Genomic DNA, 24,932 nt, shown 5'->3' on the forward strand with positions numbered 1-24,932 from the left:
CCGCCTTCAGGATCTTTTCTTTATCTTGATATCTTAAGCATTTTATCAAGATTGATCGTGGGTTTTGATCAACTTGAGGTCTTGATCTTAAGGCTCCGTGAGCCCTTTCAATTTCAATTAACTGAGTTCTTTCTTCCATTTCCAAAATTTCCGGAATCCATTTTTGAAAAAAATTTATTGGATCCTCTCCCTCTATACCTTCTTTAAGTCCAACAATCTTAATATTATTTCGTCTGCTAAAATTTTCAAGTACAATAGTGGTTCATTTCATACTTTTTGTCCAATGGTGAAGCCTTACTCTGAGGAATGAGACTTTACAAGCATTGCTGATGATTAACAATGGTCCAGGCCACTCACAGAAGCCTCCCAGCTTGCTTTCACAAACTGGTTTAAGTTTCCACATACTTCACCCAGCCTATGTACCACGATGTCAAATGCTCCCTTTGCACCTTCAAGCAACTTGTTGAAGGAACAAAATGGTCAAGCTAAGGGAATTCTGAAAGTCATGTAATGCCATTGATTACATTTGAGCATACAGGGTGGAAGGTGTTTGGTCAAAGCTAGGACCAGAGGTATTTGACACTGTTGAGGAAGGGTGCATTATCAGTAACATTCAACATACCATCCAAATAATATTGGAACAAGTCGAAGTCGAGAATTTGGGTTTGCTGTGTTCTCATAGTACAACTAACCTAAGGAGGAACTGCAAGAGTACCACATTCTCTGCTACAGGGCAAACACATTGTGAGTAGAAGAAGCAGACTCTGGCAGGTAACCCTAAATCTCTTCAAAAAGGATGTATTGTAACCTGGTCCATCTTGGTAGGAAGAACCACAGCTTGGCTCATCCCTCAGTTGTCTTGTCCACCTTGTCTCCTACTTTTGCCACTCTGTAATCGCAAGTTCATTTATGTCATTTTGTATTTATGATTAATCTATTTGATTACTTTTTAAATACTGTATAATTATTCTCAACAAAACATTCATATAAAGAAAAAATATTCTTGTAGGTCATAAGAGAAAATCTGTAGATGCTGGAAATCCAAGCTTCAGGCACAAAGCACAATGGGGAAAAAAAGTACAGTTGATGTTTCGGGCTGAAACATCTACAATATTTTTTCCATAGATGCTGCCTGGCTTGCGGAGTTCCTCCAGCATTTTGAGTGTGTTGTAATACTTGTCAGTAGCACATCTGCATGTACACAATAGTACAATGAACACATCTATAGTTGATTCAGTTAGCACTCTAATATTGAATTGCTAATTGAGAAGTGCTGTAATTGGAATTTTACTGTGCCTCTGAGAAATGGTGGTTCATGAATGGGAACTGTGCTATATGTGACCTTTACAATGAATGTTTGGGGAAATGTTGGCAATTGCACTGAAAGACCTCCTGAGGTGATGTCATAATGTTAATGAAACTAAGTAGGAGGATATCTGTTTTATGATCAAACGGAAAGATGGTACCTCAGGAATTTTAGCAAGCCTACAGCACTGTGCTAGTATTGCAGCCTCAGTTATAAATTAAGAGGATCTACCAGGAGTTTTCCAATAGAACATTGATGCTCTCTTGTGTAAACTTTCCAAGTCACATTTGTTACACTTGCGACCCATTCTTTGTGGTTAGCTGCAAACCCACTGTGCTTACAGTGAGATGAATTTTAAAACTGCCAACTAGCCTTTTTTAGGGTGAGAAATTGGATAAAATTGTATGAGGGTTTTTTGTAATGTTCTGTTCTGCATTATTATTTTGTAAGGCTTTAAACATATCTCTTAAGGCAGCCAAGACTAGAAAATCCTACAAAATCAATGGAAAATTGAAGGATAAGATAAACCAGATTTGTGCTGAATTAGTTGGAGAAGCAACTGGGGTGTAAATGTCCTTTGGCTTTTCCAAAACCTTCCGAAGTAACAAGTTGTTTTAAATTTTGAAATCAATTTTATTATCTCCTTTGTTAACTCTGTGATTTATTGATCTGACATTTAAGGCACCATTTGCTACGGATCAATCTTTTTAGGTTTCATTTAAAATCTACTGGGATGTTTTGTTACCAGTTCATGATCTTCTATTTAAGAACAACACTGTCCAATTTTATGGCTAGACCCTTCCTTGGATTGCCTACAAACCTGTTGCAAAATCTTTTAATGTACTGATTGGTAAATTACAGGTACTTAGTCCCAGGTCAATTCACTTCATTATTCTCCAGAATAAATTTAATGTTGTGTTCGGATGACTTGAGGTAATGCTTCTCAGTGAACTTCCACTGCATTGGATATGATATCTACAAAGAAATGTGAGTTCTGCCTCCAGAAATGGAAACTGGGGAACCTCTTTTTTTTCTGATTAATCATCAAGTGCTGAGTTAAACCATTGAACTGCACACCATTAAACACTACACACTAAGCTAGAGGAGGAAATGAAAAGATTGGTCTGTAAATACAAAATCACATTATATTTTCAAACATTTCTGGCTTCATTACACACAGGCTGTAGTGATACTAGACCACTGGGCATTGCAGAATCCCCTCTGTTTATTGTACAAGTCTTGACTAAAGGATATCTTAGGCTTCCTCCTGAGTTGTACAAGTTGATTCCCGCAGGTGCTCTATGCTGGAATAGATAGATCCAGAGAATGATTGATTTTCTGTGTTTTATTATCATGGAATGGTAGATCTTTTTTCTGCCTTGTTTAATCTTTATTCTAAAATTGGATTGAAGTTTGAGAACTGTCTTTTGTTCATTGTGTTCCTTTTTCCTTTTCCAGATTCCCAACGCTCCCACCTGAGCTCATTCACCATGAAGTTAAAAGACAAATTTCATTCACCAAAAATAAAACGAACTCCCTCAAAAAAGGGAAAACCAGTAGAAACAACTGTTAAGACCACTACAGAAAAGCCTCCAAATAAGGTCAGTTTCTCATTTTATGCCTTTTGTAAGGGATGGGTGAAGATAAGTTATGCCTATTTTTAAATTTTAAGTTACAGGGTGCGTGCATTAAAGAGATGGGCTCCTCATGTTCTGATTGCACAGTCCAAGGTTTAAGATTTTGTCTTTTTCAGAAATTTTACTTAAACATGTTCTTTATGTAGTGCTGGCTTTTTTCATCTAATTCAGGCTTTGCCATTGAGACTGCCATTTTATTTAGTCAGCAGCAAAGCATTTCCTATTATTGATAGACTGGACTTTTACATTCCTTGTCTTTGCCAGGTTAACTTTTTATGCAAGTGTATGATTATTGTGGCAGAACTGACCTGAGGTTCAGCTAAGATAACAAGGAAATCAACAAAAGATCCATTGATAGGAAAATGTGTTGCTGATTGTAATTAGAAAACTTCGAAGGAATTTGATTCCCAGTGCTGACATTTCTTACACGAGCAGAAAAGTACAGTTTGCCTTTTTCAATGGCTGTCCAAGTACTGGAAATTCAACCTTACTTAAATTCACAAGCCACTAGCAAAAGAATTGAGATTGGAATAAAAATTGCTCCTATGCAATTTATGTGGGAGTGGCGGGGGAGGGGAGAAAACAAAAAATAGAGAAGTAATCTAATTTATCTAAGACAACTATCATAGACTGCCAGTTAAAATAGGCTGAGGAGCCACTATAAGGATTTGCTTTTGAAAATGACAAGATACTCTCTTAATTGATACTTATACAGCAACACTTTCTCAAACAGTGTAGTATAGATTTGTCAAATCAATAATCTTTTCTCTTTTTACATTACTGTCAATCCTTGCTTATAGACTGAGCAGAAGGAGGGTATTACTGTTGAGAGAAAAACCTGCCATGGGGACTCATTTCCACTTGTGTGTTATTTATTGTGGGGAGGGAGAGTTTAGGTCATGGAAAATTGTGATAGGGACAGTTTTTTAGGAGCATAATTCTTCCATAACATTGTATAACTAAAAAATTGTCTTTGAGTGCTGTGATGTGGATGTACATGAAATAATATTTTATTGACTTACAAATAAGTGGCTTATAGAAATGTAAGTTAATCAAGCAGAAGATATAATCAGCCAGAAAATCTTTCTGGGATCTGTCATATGGACTTGGAAAAGATAAACTTATTATTTGCAGTTGTGGTGGACACCACTCCCACTAAATTTTTAGCCTGCAGCAATTTGTAGTTGGGTCCCTCTTTTTATTTTGCAAGTTGTTAATGTTAGTGTTTATTTTCTGCTTGAATTTTGCTGCAGTTAATTCTTGTTTGCTTAAGTGCAATTTCACTAAAAAGAATGTGAATCCAGTTACCTTGTTGTATGAGAGTAATTTGGGTTGGTTGCAAGCCAGGCTTTAAGGTAGTTAAGATTAGAGTGCTGCCATGAAATTGGCTTCTGCTTAGTTTCCAGTGTGACTGCAGAGGTTACCTGCAGAAGTGAGATGAAGTACCGGTATGTTTCCTATTTGTCAGAATTACGTTGGATACAACTGATAATTAAACAGTGGTTAATGACTAGGTACTGTAATTAATGTATTAATTAGCAGTCCTGAATTACATGTGGGTAAAATAAACTTGCACATATTTCTTCAGACAGGTGGATTACACTCTAAATCTTCTGTACATTAAGCTGTTTCAATGTTGACTTGAATTAAATGCATAGTCATAGCATTTATCAACAATAACCAATCACTGATCAATTGTGGTCCTGTATATCTGAAACTTTTCTAAAGCTTACTTCTCTAAATAGAACATGGCAAAATCAAAGATTATAATATGCATTAATGAAGGCTTGTTTCAGTAGCCATCTATTGCATTCTTCCTCAACAGTCTCAGGTCCTCAAACAAAACATCAGCCATCCCTTTGTCTTCACAGAATGCTGCTTGACTTGCTGAATTCCTCCAGCAATTTGCTTTTTTTTGCTCCCAAGTTCCAATGTCTGCAAGTCTCTTCTGTCTCATTCGATGAAGTCTTGCTGCTTTTCATATTCTGTTTTCACTAATTCATTTTAAGTTCTACAAACATTGGTGGAATAAATCTTATAAATGGTTTAGTATGTATAAATGTTGAATTGAAATTATTTCTATTCAGAATCATGATTTAGCATTTTATGAGTGAATATTGTATCCGATCTATTCTAGATTGCTTCTTTTTGAAGAGAAACTTCTGGGTCTCCAAAAAGAAATGATACTTAATCTCTGAAAATGGGAATTTTACAAAAAAAGCTCAAAGGTGTCAGGGAATATGAAACAAGTCTGTAGATTGCTATTGTATTTAACCTAGTTCTTTACATTCCTTTAAATTCTAGTCTTGTTCTGTTAGGTGAAACAGGGTTTTGCATCTTTCTTGAGGTTTATATTTGATATGCTGACAGTATTGATTTCTATGTGAGAAATAACTCATTTCGCAAACAGTTGAATTTTTCAATCAATTTTGATTTCACACCATAACTAAAGTGAATTAATAATAAGTAGCTTGTTCTTCCACTTTTTATCCTTGATGCTTTCATAGTTACCTGCTGTTTTTGACTTCCATGATTCTAATTTTCTTTCAATTTATCTTTTGCAGACTTTAAATCGGCTAGAGGAACAAGAAAAGGAAGTAGTCAGTGCACTGCGGTATTTTAAAACCATTGTCGATAAAATGGTAATTGATAAAAAAGTACTGGAGATGTTGTCTGGATCAGCCAGCAAAGTCTTAGAGGCCATCTTGCCATTAGTACAAGTGGACCAACGCATTCAACAAAGGTAAATGAGTAACATAGCTTCTGGAATTGTGCCATGGGCAAGAATGCCAGGGGAGGATAGAGGCTTGTGCTGTATTCCCAAGATAGCATCTCCTAGCAAATAAATACAGGGGTGTTTGGTCTGGAGGATTGAGGGGTGCGATAACAACTGCGTGCTGTGAGACAGTGCTAAATGGGAAAAATCTATATCGTCGTAAATTCCCATGTTCACTTCATGATAGATTTTTTTTGTTAACATAGGAGACTATAATTATGTAGACAATCAGTAGTTAAGCATCAAAATAATATCCAGTTGGTATCTGTAGTATTATAAAACTATTAATGTTCTATGATTTACAGATAATATAAAATTCTTTATAACTAAAGATTTGTTGTATAACTAGAAAACTGATTATTTGCTTGTTCCAGTACAATCATGGCCTTGCTTCCATTCTGCACCTTCTGAAGATGATCGTTTCCCACCAGTTTCTCTGCCTTACATTGTGACACGCTTTCTGTTTGAGAAGAAATTGAAATATAAAATTATACTTCTTTGTCACTTATAGCTGTTAATCTTTGGAAAGCAATAATAATCTCTCCTGAGTAACACACACAAAATGTTGGGGGAACTCAGCAGTTCAAGCAGCATCTGTGGAGAGGAATAAGAGTTGACACTTAAGGCCAAACCATCAATTTTTTATTCCTCTCCATAGATGTGGTGCAGTTTATCGATATGTGAAAGTCTGTTGCACTTAAATATAGTTTAAGAGCATCTTAAGATCTTTTGCCATGGCATCTTGCCATTTACAACATGAACTTCAATAATTGGATCAGGTAAGTAAAATCCAAGTTAGAGAAAGTACTAATTTACTGTGGTCTGAAGATAGTAAGGTGCAGAAGATGACAGGTGGGGAATTTCTGATATGGGATAGCATTTGTTTAAGTATGTTGTTTGTCAAAGATTATTATGGTTATTCTAATTGGACTACAGCGCAATATCAAGATAAGAGATCAGGTCAACTGACTACAATTCAGTATTCTTGTTTTCATTTCTTAGGATAGGCATTTTGTATTTTGGTCTTCTGTATGATTTTTCAATAAAAGAACAAGGAGCCAGTATCACTTAGTTAAACAAAAGATTAAACTTCATTTAATAGTTGATGTACTTTTCTGCATTTTTGTTTAGAGCAAAAAATATAACACAAGGATGCAACACTGCAATTGAAAACGTTTGCTTTCTTGGAATCGGGGTCACATGTAATATAGACAATTGGAATGCAAGGTCTGAATGCAAAGTTTCTATTTATAACATGACTACATTTTCAATTGTCGAGATATAATCAAACTGTTATTAATTAATTAATGTTTTCAGATGTTGGCTTAAACACACAGTTGAAGACCATAGACATAAAATGTTTACTTTGTACCTGTTTCTATTGTTGCTGTCTAAACAGAGATAAAATGTTCTTGTGGATAAAAATATATTTATGTATGCTAATGGGTAACAATTTAACACCTTCGTTTGGTTGGTGTGAGAAGTTAATCTGGCAAGTACATGGTGGGTTATATTTAAGTATTTGAAATTGGGTTAGGGAGTAGGTGTTGGCTTATTTGAAGTGTTAGATAAACACATGAGATGCTATATAGTAAGACTGGTAAATTAATTGAAGTGTTTCTATGCATTTGAAAGCAATTTTTCTGTGAAAGACAAATTTGTCTTTCTAATTTTGACAGCAAAATATTTCCACATTTTAAATTAACCCACTTCCCTGATTCTTACAGAACTAATAACTTACATTTCACAATCGTTAACTCAGAGAGCAGTTATTGACTGGATAACTGGCTACAGGTAGACACACTTCTGGGTACTTTGTTGAATTGGTTTAGAACCTCTGCAGATATAACTTTTTGCAGCTTATTTTGCAGAGAAAAATAATGACCAACAAGGCTCTTTTATGTGAGCGTAAGATATTGGAATAAGAATAGACTTAATTTCTGTTGCATTATTTAATAAAATTTTGGCTGATCTGATGTTAGCCTTGACTTCTTCTTGTCTATTCCTTATCAGACTCCTCCCAACCTTCTCCAAACCCAAATTATCTAAAAGGTGAAATCTCTTGAGTATGTTCCAGGGCACAACTTCTATATATACTTCATCAGGATAGAGAACTACAGTGAATGGAAAAAGCTCAGAACAGTTCTTTATGATCCGTCTAATTGGTGATGTCTTATTCTGAACCTGTGTTTCTTCCACTCCCCCCTCCCCCCACCCCACCCTCCATTTCCAGTACTAGATTCTTCAAGGAGAAATATATTTTAACGTGATCCTGTCAAAAGCCCCTGAAGTGGTTTCTTTTTCCTCTAATTTTTCCACTTTTCTTCAAAGACTGTCCCCAGGAATCAACATAGTACACTTGCTCTGATTTTCTTCACTTTACAATATTCTGTGGTTATTTCTCTATTCAAGCAATACTTTGCTTTTCTGTTCCTTCTGTCAGAGTGAGCAGCACATGACCATCTGCTAATGTTTTGCTCAGCCATTTAGCAGATTCATATCTTTTGCAACCTCTTAGCAGATAATTTTTTTGAAGACTCTATTCTAAACCAAGATACTGATAGTGTTATTTATACTTTTTAATTTAGATCTTAAATAGTTAAGGTTCCTCAAAATCTTTCATTCCCATCTATATTATCACTATCTATGCAGGCAGCAGTTAATGGTTCATTCCCATCACAATGAACATTCCTGTTGAACTCGAACTCATTGCTGTGAAAAATAGCAACTATGCTCCAAACTATGCTGTGCCTCACCGTTTCTACATTCCTTTTCAATCAGCCAATCTCCACTGCACCCAGGAGTTCATTCTCTTTGAAGTCCTCTCCATTGTCTCCACAGGTTACAAGCTGGGAGTGGGCTGTTTTAGATCTAGTCATGTGTTATAAGACAGGATTTATGAGCAATGTGATAGGACTTGCTGGCAAACAATAATCATAACAATTCAGCTTTGGAGTGAGAAATCTGGGATAGAAATTGTAAAAAACAAAATCCATTACAAAAGCTATGAAACTGGCTTGATAAATATAGTAAGTCTTAGAATAAATTTAAGGAACTTAAAATTATATTTAAGGAAATATTTCATAATTCTCATCAAAAAAATTCTGCAGAAGGGATCTTAAGGAAATTTGAAAGTAGTACCAATCCTACAAACAGGGTATATTGTGCAATACTGTAGAAGATTAAAGTTGGGCCTGAAAAGGATGTCAAAGAGAAAATAAATGAGCAAAGGCAAAAAAAAATGCAAAATAGTAAGTTTTTTATATAACTTTAGAATAAAAAATGCTAAAAACACCCCAATTTCAGTAATGGTAATCTTCATAATGATTAGAAAGAGATATAATTGAAGTTGGGCTTAAGAGGCCAGAGTCAGAATTAGGCTTGTTATTGATTTACATATTGTAAAATTTGTTGTTCTGCAGCAAAAAAGTAAGTTACTAGAATTTACAAAATATATAAATAGTGTGTTCAGAATTCTGATAGTGTAGGGGAAGAAGCTGTTCCTAAATCACTGGGCGTATTCTGTAAGGCTAGTAATGAGAAGAGGCCTGTAATAACGAAAAGAGGGCTTTTCCCAAATAGTAAGGATCCTTAGTAATGACAGACAGACAGACAGACATACTTTATTGATCATGAGGGGAAATTGGGTTTCATTACAGCTGCACCAACCAAGAATAGTGAAGAAATATAGCAATATAAAACCATAAATAATTAAATAATAACAAGTTAATAATGCCAAGCGGAAATAAGTCCAGGACCAGCCTATTGGCTCAGGATGTCTGACACTCTGAGGGAGGAGTTGTAAAGTTTGATGGCCACAGGTAGGAATGACTTCCTATGACACTCAGTGTTACATCTCGGTGGAATGAGTCTCTGGCTGAATGTACTCCTGTGCCTAAGCAGTACATTATGGAGTGGATGGGAGTTATTGTCCAAGATGGCATGCAACTTGGACAGCATCCTCTTTTCAGACACCACCGTCACAGATGGATGTCACCGCCTCTTGCAGATGTCCTCTGTAGAGGCCGAACTGGCTGTGTCTACAACCCTGTGTATCAGAACCCCCATACCAGTCTGTAATGCAGCCAGTCAAAATGCTCTCCATGTACATCTATAGAACTTTGAAGCAGTCTTTGGTGACATACCAAAGCAGAGCCAATTGGAGAGCATGATGCTCTTTGACTTTTAAACTTATTTCTCTGTATTCTACAGTTGTGCATGACTGCTTGTTGAAATATTCAAGTTTCAATGCATTTATGTTTGTGGAGAGACCACAGTGACGTCAGTTGTTGAGAATTCTTCCTGCAGCTGTGGTTGTCCAGAATAGAATAATGTTCTGGGATTCATACATAGCTGAAGATGTGCACTTCATTGGTTAGAGCTGCTTTCTCATACCTCTATTTATTAATTTAAGTAGTAATTTACTTATTAATTAAAAGTAATAAAATTCTGTTGCTATTAAATTTATGCATTATTTATCCTGAGTAAACTCTTACTTTCTCCTCCTGTTTCAACTAAATGCTTGTTTAAATTCCCAAGGAGTGAGTATATATGCTATGCTTCTCTTACTTGCAAATTCTACTGCAATCTTGTGTTTTTGGCTGTAGCTGCATTAATACTCTTGACAGTCCTGTTAGGCTACACCCAGAAAGATGACCCTTACTGTCAGAATTGAGCTCTTTACCCTACTTCACTGAAAGACTAAATTGTTCTGCATACAAATACTGCTCATTTTTGAAATTCTCTTCAGAATATCTAGAAGTCATACCAATTGCAATAGGTTTAATATATACTTTTTCTTGATAACCTTACTCCTACTATTGCTTGTGAAATGTCCTCTCCTGCAGTAAATTCCAAGCGTGTAGCAACCTGTTGTTGAAAGCTGCATTTTCCCCTCTGAATGAGATCATTGTCTTGATTTTCAATCCTTATGTGACCTTACTTATGAATCCCTGCCAGTTCGTATGTTACTGCTCAAGCCCTGTACTTCAAGTCTGTCAACCTTGAACCTAGAGTTGCAAATTCCTATCAGATGCTTTTGGGGCTGAATTGAATGCTTAGCCCAGACCCAGTTCATTGCAGGGCAAAACTTTTCTACATGGCAAGTATTGATCTTCCTTTTTAAAGACATCTTTTGCTTGCTGTCAGTTTTTGTCTGAAATGCATCTGAAAGATAGTTTGGGTCTTTTTCTTTACTGCATGACATAAATAGAAAGCAGTGATGGTTTTCACCTTATTTCTTGTAAGGTATCTTAAAAGTTATTCTAATTCAGTGTTACATTAATGCAAGTTGATTCCAGCTATGGTTTGATTGATATTACTGCCTCTGTCAGAAGGTTGAGATTTTAAGTTCCAAACTGGAATATTAAGGTGCAAAATTTCCCAAGGCTTGATGGGATATCCCCTAGGATATTAAGAGAGATCCAACGTTAGTTTGGGGGGGGGGGGGTTATTGATCACTGGTGTGGTGCCACAGGGCTGAAAGGTAGCTAATGTTATTTCTTTGTTCAAGAGGAAAGTAGGGGTAATCCTGGAAATTGTAGATCGGTGTATCTCATGTCAGTGGTGGGGAAATTTGTGTTAAGGGATTCTTGGGGCTAGCAACGCACAAAATGCTGGAGGATGCATAGATGCTGGATTGACAGCATCTATGGAAAGGAGTAAACAGTCGACGTTTTGGTCTAAAACATTGACTGCTTACTTTTTTTTAATAGTTACTGTCTGGCCTGCTGAGTTCCTCCAGCATTTTTTGTGTGTGTTGCTTTGGATTTCCAGCATCTGCTGATTTTCTTGTCTTAGGGATAGGATTTCTGAGCACTTGGAAGAACATAGTCTTCTAAAGGGACAGTCAGCATGGTTTTGTATGGAATAGGTCATATCTGCTTTATAGATTTTCGAGGTGGTAACAAAGGTAATTGGTGAAGGTTGAATGGTGAATGTTGTATATATGGATTTTTTTTAAGGCATTTTACAAGATCCCACATGGTAGGCTTGAACAGAAGATTCATGAGATTCATAGTGACTTGGCTGACAAGATCTAAAATTGGTGTGCCCTGAAAAGTCAGGATTTTGGTGGAAGGGTCTTGTCCTGGATGAACATCTTTGACTCGTGATGATCCAGAGAAAACTGTACCCAGACTGATGATTTGAACAAAAATATGATAAGGCAGATGAATAAGTTTGCAGGTGACACAAGGATTGGTGGTGGTGTATAACAGAACATTACCAAAGAATACAGCCAGGTAGAGGTCAATTGCAGATATGGGCAGATGGGGGTTTTACCTGATGCTGCACTTTGAGAGTTCCAAAATAAAGGGAGAGTAATTAGTTAATGGCAGGATCCTCAACAGCATTGGTGTATAGAGGGATTATTACTACCATTAAGGAGGATGTACAGGAGCCTGAAGGCACATACTCAACATTTCAAGAATGACTTTTTTCCCTCCATCTGACTTCTGAATGGACAATAAACCCATGTGCACCACCTCACTATTTTTCTGCTCTCATTTTGCACTATGCTATGTATTACAATGTACTGCTTCTGCAAAACAGCAACTTTCAAGACCTAAGCCAGTGATATTAATTCTGATTCTGATCTTGGGGGTGATGGGCTCCCTAAAAGTGGCTCCCTAAAAGGTTGATAGGGTGGTAAAGAAGTTGTACGGCATGCTCATCTTCCATTAGTTGAGGCATTGAGTTTGAGAGCCAGGAATCAGAATCAGAATTTGGTTTATTATCACTGATGCATGTCATGAAATGTGTTACTTAGTGATAGCAGTACAATACAAACACAAAAATTAATATAATTTACAATAAACAAATGGTATGAAAGGGGAATAGTAAGATGGTGTTCATCGACTGCTGAGAAATCTGATGGTAGAGGGTACAACTTTTTAAAACTCTGGTTAGGCCACTTAGTAGGAAGCAAGTGATATCTTTAGAGAGGATGCAGGATGCAGTTGAGGTTTACCTGGATGTTGCCTGGTTTGTGCTGGAGGAGAGGTTGGATAAGCTGGGGCTGGTTTCTCTTGAGGGGAGATTTGATTTGACACTTTATTAAAAAAATGCGAGGCAGAGATAGACAACCAGCTTCATTTCCTCAGGACTGAAATGCCTAGAACTAGAGTGGATGTACTTATGGTAAGGGGAAGGTGTGTGAGGCAGATTTTATTTTACACATGGTGGGGCTTAGAATGCACGACCAGGGTAGTGGTAGAGGCATATAGGAGCAAGTAAGAGACACTTAGATCAACACACAGATATGCAGAGAAGGGAGGAATATGGTCAATGTGCAGGAAAGCACTCAAGGTTTGATCGATTTAAGCGCCGAGCTGAATTGGAAAGATAGGGTATGGGTTGAATCATGCCCTGGTCTGAAAGCAAAGTGTGACCTGAGGTTTGGACAATTTTAAAACACTGGGCCAGATTGAAAAGGGTTGTGTGTCAGGGGCAGAGGTGAGGACGGGCTGGTTCAGCTCGCTGCTCTGCAGTGTTTACTCGTCACTGCACTGGGCAAAGGCTGTGGCCTGCAACTAACAGGCTTCTGAATTAAGTGCAGTGATGCCTGGCTGAGTGTCTGTGACTCACTTTTGTAAACTTCAGTTCTAAATGCTATTTACATATTGTTTGCATGATGATTTTTCTTTGTCACTGCACATTGGGTGTTTGAATTAATTTGATTTAATGGGTTTTATTGTGTTTCTTTGTTTTGTGGCTACCGGTAAGGAGACAAATCTTAAGGTTGTATAAAGTATGCATACTTTGATAATAAATGTATTTTGAATGTTGGAGAGGGATTAACTCAATTAGGAGTCATTGGCTTAAAATATTGTGCACAGCAGTGTGGGCCAAAGGACCTGATCTATGCTTTAGTGTTCCAAGTTCTGTGTTCTGGACTAGAGAGGTGAATATGCTTCTGTGCAATATTGAGGGACTCTACACTCAAATATCCTATCTCTTGGGAGAATAACAAAACCAAGAACTCATGAACATAAAATATAACTCAATGGTTCCTGCTGATGTTCTGACCTAAATTTGTCCCTCAGATGAAAGCTAAAAAAAAACAACAAATGATCATGTTGGTGATTGTTACTGGTTATGTGACTTTGTGCATGATGGGCTCCTGTATTTCTTACATTTACTGTTGTCAAAGTAGTTCAGTAGCTTTTTGGATCAATCTGAAAGTAGTTTTTAAGATGGTTGCACAACTTGTACTGTTCTTTTGAATCATTTAATTCAGTGATACTGAATTGTTATTTGTATTTAAATAAGTGAAAATTTTTTTGAAGTTTCTACAGTTTTGTACTCCTTGTTTTAATGTCTATATAACATCTCAACCATAAGTGAATGAATTGCCAAAATAGCTGTGTGATTAATCGGGCAACAGTTTTTCAATCTTAGTGAATAGATTTTGTGAAACTGCTAAGATTTTTCAAAACAGATTCTTGAAGAATAGAAAAGTTTGGTTTACTCATTTATTAATGAGCAAATAACTGTCATCTCTAGTTTTAACCCACCAAGCCCGTTCTGGAAATGTATGAAAGTAACACGAATGCAAAAAGTGCATTTGTTTCTGTAAACTTTGAACCCATGTAAGTTTTCTGTTTTCTTTGTGAAATCATTATTTAAAGTGTCCAGAGAGGATTGGATTGTAAAATCTTAAAATATTTTCCTTTCATTATTAGAATCAGCACTTGAATGTATGAAATTCCCCTGGAGCAGATTTAAGCTTCTCTAGTACATGAAATTTGGCTATGAATGGCTTTCAATTGAGTTCTTGGAAGTGGCACAGAGAAATAAAAATATACATTGTTGTTGCATGTTACAATAGTGAAAGCCCCTATTGTTGGATCAGTATAAGTGAGTTTTATTCAAATTTACTTGCCTTGATTGTACTTGATACTACAATCTTTCACCTGCTTTGGTGCTCATTTGAATAAACTGTGACAAAGCACTAATCAATGTGCACAAAGTGATAATGCATTTATGGGCTGAAACAATTGATTTATTTTGCCCAGTGTTATGCAACACAGGGTTTTCCAATTAATGTCGAATCTCGTGGGGCCAGGCATGAGCAAGACCAACAGGGTTTCAACTGGTAATCATTAATTATATTTGAAACAATGGTTTAGCCAAATGTAGATGAATATAGTTTATAGATAATTGATAACAAATAGAAAATGAAGTTATATTAAGGATGATTTTAAAGAGAGTATTAAAGCAACATTAAAGATTATGAATATTCTGTGCTTTTTGAGGTAAAGTAAATCCTCCAATCTGATGGCATGAAAATTAATTTCTCTAATTTCTGTTAATTTTGCCCCCGCCCACCTTTTCTCTTTTTTTTCTCCATTCTGTCTCCCCTCTTTTCCTTTCTCTTCTTACCAGCCCATCACTTCACTCTGGTTTCCCTCTTCCCTTTCTTCCATGGTCCACGCTTCTCTCCTTATCAGATTTATTTTCTTCTGTATTTTACCTCTTTCACCTGTCACCTGGCTTCACCTATCACCTGTCAGCTTGTATTCCTTCTCCACCCCTCTCCAATCAGTCCTGATGAAGAGCTCAACCCAAAACGCCAACTGTTTATTCCTCACGGCAGGGGCTGCTTGAGTTCCTCTAGCATTTTGTGTGTATTGCTCTGGATCTTCAGCTTCTTTAGAATCCGCTGTGTTAATAACCCTGTGCAGGATAGTTTTTTGCAGCAATACATAGAGATACCAACTAGGGAAGGGGCAGTGTTGGATCTCCTGTTAGGGAATGAGATAGTTCAGGTGACAGAGGTATGTGTTGGGGAGCACTTCGGGTCCAATGATCACAACACCATTAGTTTCAATATAATTATGGAGAAGGATAGGACCAGACCCAGGGTTGAGATTTTTGATTGGAGAAAGACTAACTTTGAGGAGATGCGAATGGATTTAGGAGGAGTGGATTGGGACAATTTGTTTTATGGGAAGGATGTAATAGAGAAATGGAGGTCATTTAAAGTTGAAATTTTTAGAGTACAGAATCTTTATGTTCTTGTTAGGTTGAAAGGAAAGGTTAAAAGTTTGAGAGAGCCATGGTTTTCAAAGGATATTGGAAACTTGGTTCAGAAAAAGAGAGAGATCTACAATAAATATAGGCAGCATGGAGTAACTGAGGTGCTCGAGGAATATAAAGAATGTAAAAAGAATCTTAAGAAAGAAATTAGAAAAGCTAAAAGAAGATACGAGGTTGCTTTGGCAAGTAAGGTGAAAATAAATCCAAAGGGTTTCTACAGTTATATTAATAGCAGAAGGATAGTGGGGGATAAAATTGGTCCCACGGAGAATCAGAGTGGACAGCTATGTGTAAAGTCAAAAGAGATGGGGGAGATTTTGAACAATTTATTTTCTTCGGTATTCACTAAGGAGGAGGATATTGAGTTGTGTAAGGTAAGGGAAACAAGTAGGGAAGTTATGGAAACTATGACAATTAAAGAGGAGGAGGTACTGGCGCTTTTAAGGAATATAAAAGTGGATGAATCTCCAGGTCCTGACAGGATATTCCCTAGGACCTTGAGGGAAGTTAGTGTAGAAATAGCAGGGGCTCTGACAGAAATATTTCAAATGTGATTAGAAACGGGGTTGTTGCTGGAGGATTGGCGTATTGCTCATGTTGGTCCATTGTTTAAAAAGGGTTCTAAGAGTAAACCTAGCAGTTATAGGCCTGTAAGTTTGACGTTAGTGGGGGTAAATTAATGGAAAGTATTCTTAGAGATGGTATATATAATTATCTGTATAGGCAAGGTCTGATTAGGAAAGGTCAGCATGGATTTGTGCGTGGAAGGTCATGTTTGACAAATCTTACTGACTTTTTTGAAGAGGTTACTAGGAAAGTTGACGAGGATAAAGCAGTGGATGTTGTCTATATGGACTTCAGTAAGGCATTTGACAAGGTTCTGCACGTAAGGTTAGTTAGGAAGGTTCAATCATTAGGCATTAATATTGAAGTAGTAAAATTGATTCAACAGTGGCTGGATGGGAGATGCCAGAGAGTAGTGGTGGATAGCTGTTTGTCAGGTTGGAGGCCAGTGATTAGTGGTGTGCCTCAGGGATCTGTACTGGGTCCAATGTTGTTTGTCATATACATTAATGATCTGGATGATGGGGTGGTAAATTGGATTAGTAAGTATGCAGATGATACTAAGATAGGTGGCGTTGTGGATAATGAAGTAGGTTTTCAAAGCTTGCAGAGAGATTTAGGCCAGTTAGAAGAGTGGGCTGAAAGATGGCAGATGGAGTTTAATGCTGATAAGTGTGAGGTGCTACATTTTGGTAGGACTAATCAAAATAGGACATACATGGTAAATGGTAGGGCATTGAAGAATGCTGTGGAACAGAATGATCTAGGAATAATGGTGCATAGTTCCCTGAAGGTGGAATCTCATGTGGATAGGGTGGTGAAGAAAGCTTTTGGTATGCTGGCCTTTATAAATCAGAGCATTGAGTATAGGAGTTGGGATGTAATGTTAAAATTGTACAAGGTATTGGTAAGGTCAAATTTGGAGTATTGTGTACAGTTCTGGTCACCAAATTATAGGAAAGATGTCAACAAAGTAGATAGAGTACTGAGGAGATTTATTAGATTGTTACCTGGGTTTCAGCACCTAAGTTACAGAGAAAGGTTGAACAAGTTAGGTCTTTATTCTTTGGAGCATAGAAGGTTGAAGGGGGACTTGATAGAGGTATTTAAAATTATGAGGGGGATAGAGTTGACATGGATAGGTTTTTTCCATTGAGAGTGGGGGAGATTCAAACAAGAGGACATGAGTTGAGAGTTAGGCGGCAAAAGTTTAGGGGCAACACAAGAGGGAACTTCTTTACTTAGAGAGTGGTAGCTGTGTGGAATGAGCTTCCAGTAGAAGTGGTAGAGGCAGGTTTGATATTGTCATTTACAGTAAAATTGGATAGGTATATGGACAGGAAAGGAATGGAGGGTTATGGGCTGAGTGCAGGTTAGTGGGACTAGGTGAGAGTAAGCGTTCGGCACGGACTAGAAGGGCCGAGATGGCCTGTTTCCATGCTGTAATTATTATATGGTTATATGGTTATAATAGATGATTTTGTCTAGAGTGAAAAGGTTGTAGTCAGCTCTTTTTTAAAAGTAGAGTTGTACCATAAAAGCTGAGAGAATTTTCCTATTGAGATGGGATGAAGTTGTAAAGGAATTTTTTTAGAAGTTCAAAATTCATCAATGATTAAACGAGGCACGTGGAGTCATTATTTGACCCAGAATTGAGTTTTATGGAGCTTAGTATGTGGGCAGTGCTGGATTAACTGAACCCCGAAGAAAGAAAATGCGCAATAGATCCATTAATGGTTTTCTCTATTAAAAGTGGGTATTTTCAATGTATTTGTAGCACGTATGAGATGTTTCATACTTTTTTTGCATTCAAAAGCAAAATTACTTGACTCTCTGAACATTTTCAGTTTAGGTTTCTTAATGGGTGTGTATTGGTAATGAGTCTGCAATTTGGCAATCTTATAGATGCAAGTGCCATTCAGTATCTGTGGCAAAAGGATGAGTATTTCAAATACAGTGTTTCATTAGAACCATGTCTGATGTGAAGGGGTGTATAATTCCACAGGAGATGCTATTTGGCATTGTATGTATTTCTGCTATTTTCTGTGAATGTATGACAAAAATGACAGTACTCTTTCTTCTATTTTTCAGCTCTGCCATCACATCCTGTTTAAATCAGGTGTATCAAAGCCTGGCCAATTTGATTCGCTGGTCTGATCGGGTAATGCTAGAAGGTGTGAATCTAGATGAAAAAGAAATGGTGAATGCGATGATTAAGGCAGTGCTCGATGGAGTGAAGGTATGTAAAATGAAAATAAATGAAGAAATGGGAGTAGAAGTCTGCCATTATTTGAATCTTCATTCTATCAAAGGTCTTTGCCAGAATATTCCTACAATTATTCCATATAACTGCTGGTAGCGTAGTGGCATCAGCGCCGGACCGGAGTGAAAGCTCTTGAGTTCGAATCCAGCTGGCTCCCTTGCATGCTTTCTATCTGTGCTGGGTTGAGCGTCGAGCTAGTTGCTCGGCCTCATAAAAACAAGAAAGCCGTCACGATGGCATCCTGATGACTCCACTCCGAGTTAAGGGCTTTCTTCTTCTGATCCATATATGATTGCTTTCAGCTGCCTTTGGAGAAATACCTGATTTGATAGGCAGTTCCTAAAGCAGCATTGTTGAGAATTTATTGTATGAATTATGAGTGGAAACACTGTCCATAGGATAGCTTGCAGTTTCAACTTAACAGGCTTTGAGATAAACATTGAATTAAATTTTAATATTTTATGAATATTAAACATTAAGATTTCCTATTTAACCTAGAATTAATAAAATGAAATTACTCATTTATCACTTCTTTTTCTAGCTAAAAAGATCCAGTTCTGACAAAGGCTCTTCAATCTGAAACCTTAATTTCTTTTGTTTTATACAGAGAATGCCTGAACTGAGTTTTTTTCCCTGGCATTTTCTGTTTTTTTTCCAGATTTCCAGCATCTGAAGTTTTTTTTGATGTTCTTAAGAAGATTTTGTAAGTTTTATTGTTTCAGTGAAGTGCATAGCTTGGAAACCAAAACTGAAACTTGCAGATGCTGGAAATTTGGAGCAATGTAACACAGGACACATCAAGCAACCATGGTACAAAGAGAAATGGAGTTAACATTTCAGATTGAAGCTCCTTGGTCAATACTGTTATAGAAGAAACACATAGAAGTTGCACAGAAGGTAATATTGAGCTTTGGTTAAGATGGGGAATGGAAAACAAGGGATGATTAAGACAAAAGAGATGGACAGAAATCTCACCAGAAAGCAGAGGAGAAATTTAGGAGTTGAGTTTTAACATCTGTTAATAAGAACTAAGCTTGTTTTTTTTTTTGTTTCAGATTGCCAGCATCTGTAGTTTTTGTTTTTGATTACTTATTATTGAATTCATTTTCAGGAAAGGATCAAAGGTTCGTTTATTGTTAAAGTATGTACACAGTATATAGTTCTGAGATTATTCTTCTCCAGATAGCCACAAAGCAGAGGAAAACCATGGAAGTCAGAAGTCAGTTCAAAGAGACTCAGCAACCCACCACCCCCAGCGCAAAACAAGAACGGTAACACGATCATCAAAACCCCCAAACCCTCCTCTCCCTCTTCCCTGCACAGACTGCAACAAAACATTAACCCCCAACCCCCTATATACACACACACACACCTTCCCCCCCCCCCCCCCCAAAGAGAACGGGTGAAAACACAGAATGAAAAGCCATTTATTTGCCTTTGCAGCTTGAAACATTCTTTCTCTCTTCCCTAATACTGGCAAAGAGGCTTTGACATGAAATTTTACACCTCTCTTTTTCCACAAATGCTGACTGACATCAGCTTTGCCAACATTTTTGCTTCGGTTTCAACAGCATACCACAACATACCATTTTGTAAATTGAATTCCACTTGATCAATGTGTTTGCTTTGAAATTGTAAACTAATTAATTAACAAGGTGAACCAAGCAACTGTTCAAATCCACATAAATTAGAGATTGAATTTACAAATGCTATAATACTTAAAATCTTTCTGTTAGCATTCCAGGTTGTCTGAACCAACTGAGTTGAGTTTTAATAACATTTTAATGAAGTACAAATAATAGCAAAGTTTAAAAAGAATGTTAACAGGAACCAAATTTGTTGTCCCTTTCTTATTGAAACCCCTCTGTAATCTCTGCTATTCTTCCCATTTTTTGACCATATGCTCACCCAGACTTGCTCTTCACCTGTTACTTTCCAGCTTGTACTCTTCCCCTCCTACCCCTTTCTTATTCTGGCATCTTCCCCCTTCCTTTCCAGTCCCAATAAAGGGTCTCAGTCCAAAATGTGGCTCTTTATTATTTTCCATAGATGATGCTTGACCGGTTGAGTTCCTCCAGCATTTTGTGTGTATTGTTCTTGTAACTAATGATTTTATTCCTTTGGAAATAATATAAAAATTTGGGAACTGAATAATCTGTAAATATTTCATAGAGATCAATTTGAGATTCAGATTCTGTTCAACAGCTGGAAGTTTTAGAAGACTGTAGTTTAAAGTTTGAATGATAAATATCAAATATTTTAGAAGTTGCTTTTCCTTTAAGTAAAGTCACCCTTTGTACGAAAAATGATATAGTCCTTTCAATGATGTGCCTTCCTCCATTTAGGACAGTTTTTGTCCTGTATTTGGCTGTTTTAATACCACAAGATGAAAAGTATCTTAGACATGACTAGTAATAATTTCTAAACAAAGTTCAATAACTGTGCATGCAATAAGAATGTTGAAACTCTGTTCGATTCATTGAGCTTGGTCAGAGTATTTCAGAGGCCATTTTCTCATGTTGTTATAGCTGAGCAAATTTAAAAATTGGTATCTTTCATTGGTGGAACTTTGCAACTGTCATACATGCTTTTTTCGGGGGCAAAAATTGCTGAACATTTTTGACTTGCACTTGCCAATGAAGATGACCTGCGGTGAATGAGCATGAGGCTCATTAATCACATTTCATCTTTTCACCAGACATGTCCAGGGACTTAAATAGCCCTTCAGGTGAGGCAAAGATTCATTGCTTCCTCTGTCATCCATTGCTTTTGATGCTCTTGATGTGGCCTCGTCTACGTTGGCAAAACCAAGCACAGAGCATATGACTGTTTTGAAGGTTGAACTTCTAGTTGTATGTCATTTCAGTTCCCACTCCACACTGACTGTCTGACCTCTGTTGTCTCCACTCTCTCAGTAAGGCCAACCACAAACTCGAGGAGTATCTCTTCTTCCACTTGGGTAGCTTGCAGCCCAATGCTGTGAACATTGATAGTGTCAGGTAACACAAAGCCCATTGTTCCTTCCAAAAAAAAAAATGATGAGTGGGATAATAAGTCAGCCATGATAGAATGGTGCTGTAGACGTAATGGACCAATGGCCTAATTCTGTTCCTAGGTTTTGTGGTCTCAAACTCCAATTAGTGCACCAAGATTCCTTATCATTTTGTTCACCATTTCCTCACCCCAGTCCACTGTTCTGCCTGTAATCGGATTTGTTAGCTCACCCTACTTAAGTCCATCTGCCCATTATCTCCCCACATCACTTAATTCCACCTGTCACCTACTAGCCCCTGTATTGTTCCTCCTCAGCTTTTTATAATGGATATTATCCCTCCTGCACTCTCAGTTCTGATGCAGGATCTTGATCTGAAATGTTGACCATCACTTTGCCTACATAGACGCTGCTTAACCTGAGTTCCTCTAGAGCAGGGGTTCACAACCTGGGGTCCACAGACCCTTTGCTTATTGGTATTAGCCCCTGGCATAAAAAAGGTCGGGAATCTGTCTCGAGAGGGTTTTTTTCCTGCTCCAGATGCCAGCATTCTCAGACTTTGTCTCTCCAAGTCTTTCCCTGAAACAGTTTCCCTGTTTGTTCAGCTATTTGGGAAATGTTTTACTCATTCTGTGTTTCCCATATTGGACATCTCTCTTGATGTAATCTTAATTTTTATGTATGCATGATATTCTTAAGTTACTCTGTCAATAATCAGTCACACAGTGCTTGGCTTGTTGCTTTTCTGAAGGAGCTTGTGAAACTGACAATAGAGAAACAAGAACAGCCATCCCCCACCTCTCCAGTGAAACCCATCCAGCCAACAGCTAAAACTGACAGGTAAGAAGAGTTATTTCAAGGTTTAAAGATCTGTAACAGATTGAATCTTGTATTTGAAATAAACTAAAAGAGCAGTAGGTCATTGCTGTGAAAAATTTGAATTTGGGTTTGCTGAGTAAATGCAAATTGATGCTGCAAGCAAAATGTTTTGGAAATAAGTTTTTAAATAATGATACAGTCTGAGAATTTTGTTGCTACAAGTTGAATATTTGTGTTATTTTTGAGGATCAGTTGACTTTGTATTTCACAGAAATGTTTATGAAGTTTGCTCTTACTCCTTTCTTACCCTATTACAGTTGTAAGAACTTGGATGGGTTTATTATTAGTATTTTATATGACATGAGATTTGTTGTATTGCAGCAACAGTACAGTGCAAGACAAAATTTACAATAAGTTACAAAAATAAAGAGTGCAAAAGAGGAATAATGAGATAGTGCTCATATGTTCATGGATAGTTCAGAAATGTACTTGATGATGTAGGGGAAGATTGTTGAGTGTGGGTTTCAGACTTCTGTATCTTCTCCATGATGCCAGAAGAGGCATGTTCCAGATGGTGAAGATCTTTAGAAATAGATGCCACCTTCTTGATCACAGGCTCTTGACGATGTTCTTGATTTGGTGGTGGTGGCGGGGTGTTAGCTGTGTGCCCATGAAGGAGCTGGCTGAATCTACAATCCTCAAGTTCAAGTTTAGTAAGTTTAGTTATCATTTGAGCCAAACACAACAACGTTCCTCCAGTGCCAAGGTGCAAGACACATAACCAACAGTACACTGCACATAGTAACCTCCTTGTGATCCTGTGTATTGAGCAATGCAACTACTCAGAATGTTCTCCATTATGCATTTATAGAAATTAACAAGAGTCTTTGTTGACATGCCAGTTCCCCTCAATCTTCCATCATAATAATTTTCAAGTATTGGAATAGAAGTGGGCAAAATTGAGAGTGAACCAAATGAGCATTTTGTTGCTTTTTTTCCCCAGAAATACTTGCCCTTCGCTCACTAATAAATATTTTGTGTTATCAGTATGTTTTGCAAAATATATATGGTTTTGAAAAGTTTTATAATTGATATAGGTTTTGAAATTATTTCCCAATTTTTTGTTGTTGTGCATTTTGACTCATTATACTAACCTGTGTCAAAATCTCTTCTGGTTTATTCTCTTCAATGATTTCTTCTTTTCTGGCAATTTCTAGCTGTACTCACCCACTCCCAGGTGTTTTAATCTTTTTCTTCCATTTGCCTGAATCTTTCCTCATAATAGGTAGATATTGTAGGCAGTAAAGTAACACAAGCAATAATGTAAGGCTGAAGTTACTTTGTTAAATTGTTACTAGTTTGTGAGTCATATGAGCAAGGCAATGCCAACCCTACTGTACAGTATATATCCAAAATTAATTTGTCCACTATAGATGATGGGTGGTAGTGGGTGAAGAAAATAATTGATACAGGCATGGTAGCTTAGTAGCTAGCACAACACTTTACAGAACCAGTGCCCCGGCTTCAATTCCCACCGCTGCTAAGTAGTTTGCATGTTTTTCCAGTGATCATGCAAGTTTCCTCCCAGTGCTCTGGTTTCCTCCCACAGTCCAAAGACCTACAAGTTGGTAGGTTAATTAGTCATTGTAAATTGTCCTGTGATTAGGCCAGGATTAAATCGGGGGAACTGCTGGTGGCATGAAGGGCTGGAAAGATGTATTCCACGCTATATGTCAATAAATAAATAAAAATCTCTAAAACCTGTGAAAAGGGACCTTGACAGTGGTGAAGTTCAACAATGGTGTATGTCCATTAATTAGCAGAGTCTCAATTTAAATATTTCTATAACATGCCTGAATTCTTCTATGTCTGAATCTTTCCTTGTAGAATAGTAAGTATTTCACATAAGTATCATAACACTTCGGAATTTGAATTATCAGTTTGAGTGTCATCCACTTTCATTACCAAAGAAGTAATAACAGCTATATTACCACATCTGATTAAGCTGCAGATAACACATAGTTAAAAATTTGCTACATCTTATAGAAATCTGTGATGCATAGTTTATATTAGCTTATGTGGGGGGAGGGGGGGGGGAGTTTATTTCCTTGTAATTGTTCATCTCTGCCAACAAAGTTTTATATTATTTTGATCTGTTGCTTGATTCTCACAGTGTAACAGAGCTTCCCTTGACTGACCGTGAAAAGGAGATTTTAACAAAAACTACTCCAATGACAAGATCGCTGGAGACATTTTCAGACTCTGCGGATGGGGAATGTGCTCCGCCAAAGCCACCACTGCCTGGTATTCGTATCATGGAGCATGGGTAAACATGCCCAGTGTTTTGTGTGCATTTAGAGATAAAGAGTCTGTGACTTAGATAGTAACACTTTTGCTTCTATATAATATTGTGTTGATAGAAATACTGTCTTTTTGATGAACCATTATACACATGCCCGGTCTATCTTGCCGTTGGTACCAATTAAATGAGCAACCAAGCTAAGCTGGTTTTCCGTTCAACTCTTCAACTGTGT

At 37.2% G+C, this 24,932-nt stretch overlaps 1 protein-coding gene across 11 annotated transcripts in view; it reads left to right on the plus strand.

The window, feature by feature from the left end:
• Positions 1 to 24,932, plus strand: part of LOC140731227 (rap guanine nucleotide exchange factor 1-like) — a 173,911-nt gene that overhangs the window by 56,203 nt on the left and 92,776 nt on the right. For 9 of the 11 annotated variants that reach the window (XM_073052719.1, XM_073052721.1, XM_073052724.1 and 6 more), the window contains exons 2-7: positions 2,765 to 2,907; positions 5,508 to 5,686; positions 6,851 to 6,946; positions 18,416 to 18,563; positions 22,331 to 22,419; positions 24,572 to 24,724. In XM_073052719.1, the coding sequence (XP_072908820.1) occupies positions 2,765 to 2,907; positions 5,508 to 5,686; positions 6,851 to 6,946; positions 18,416 to 18,563; positions 22,331 to 22,419; positions 24,572 to 24,724 (808 nt within the window). The remainder of the gene's footprint in view (positions 1 to 2,764; positions 2,908 to 5,507; positions 5,687 to 6,850; positions 6,947 to 18,415; positions 18,564 to 22,330; positions 22,420 to 24,571; positions 24,725 to 24,932) is intronic. The other 2 variants (XM_073052723.1, XM_073052730.1) reach the window with 1 other exon arrangement.

The sequence above is a fragment of the Hemitrygon akajei genome, chromosome 7 (assembly GCF_048418815.1).
Source record: "Hemitrygon akajei chromosome 7, sHemAka1.3, whole genome shotgun sequence".
NCBI lineage: Eukaryota > Metazoa > Chordata > Chondrichthyes > Myliobatiformes > Dasyatidae > Hemitrygon > Hemitrygon akajei.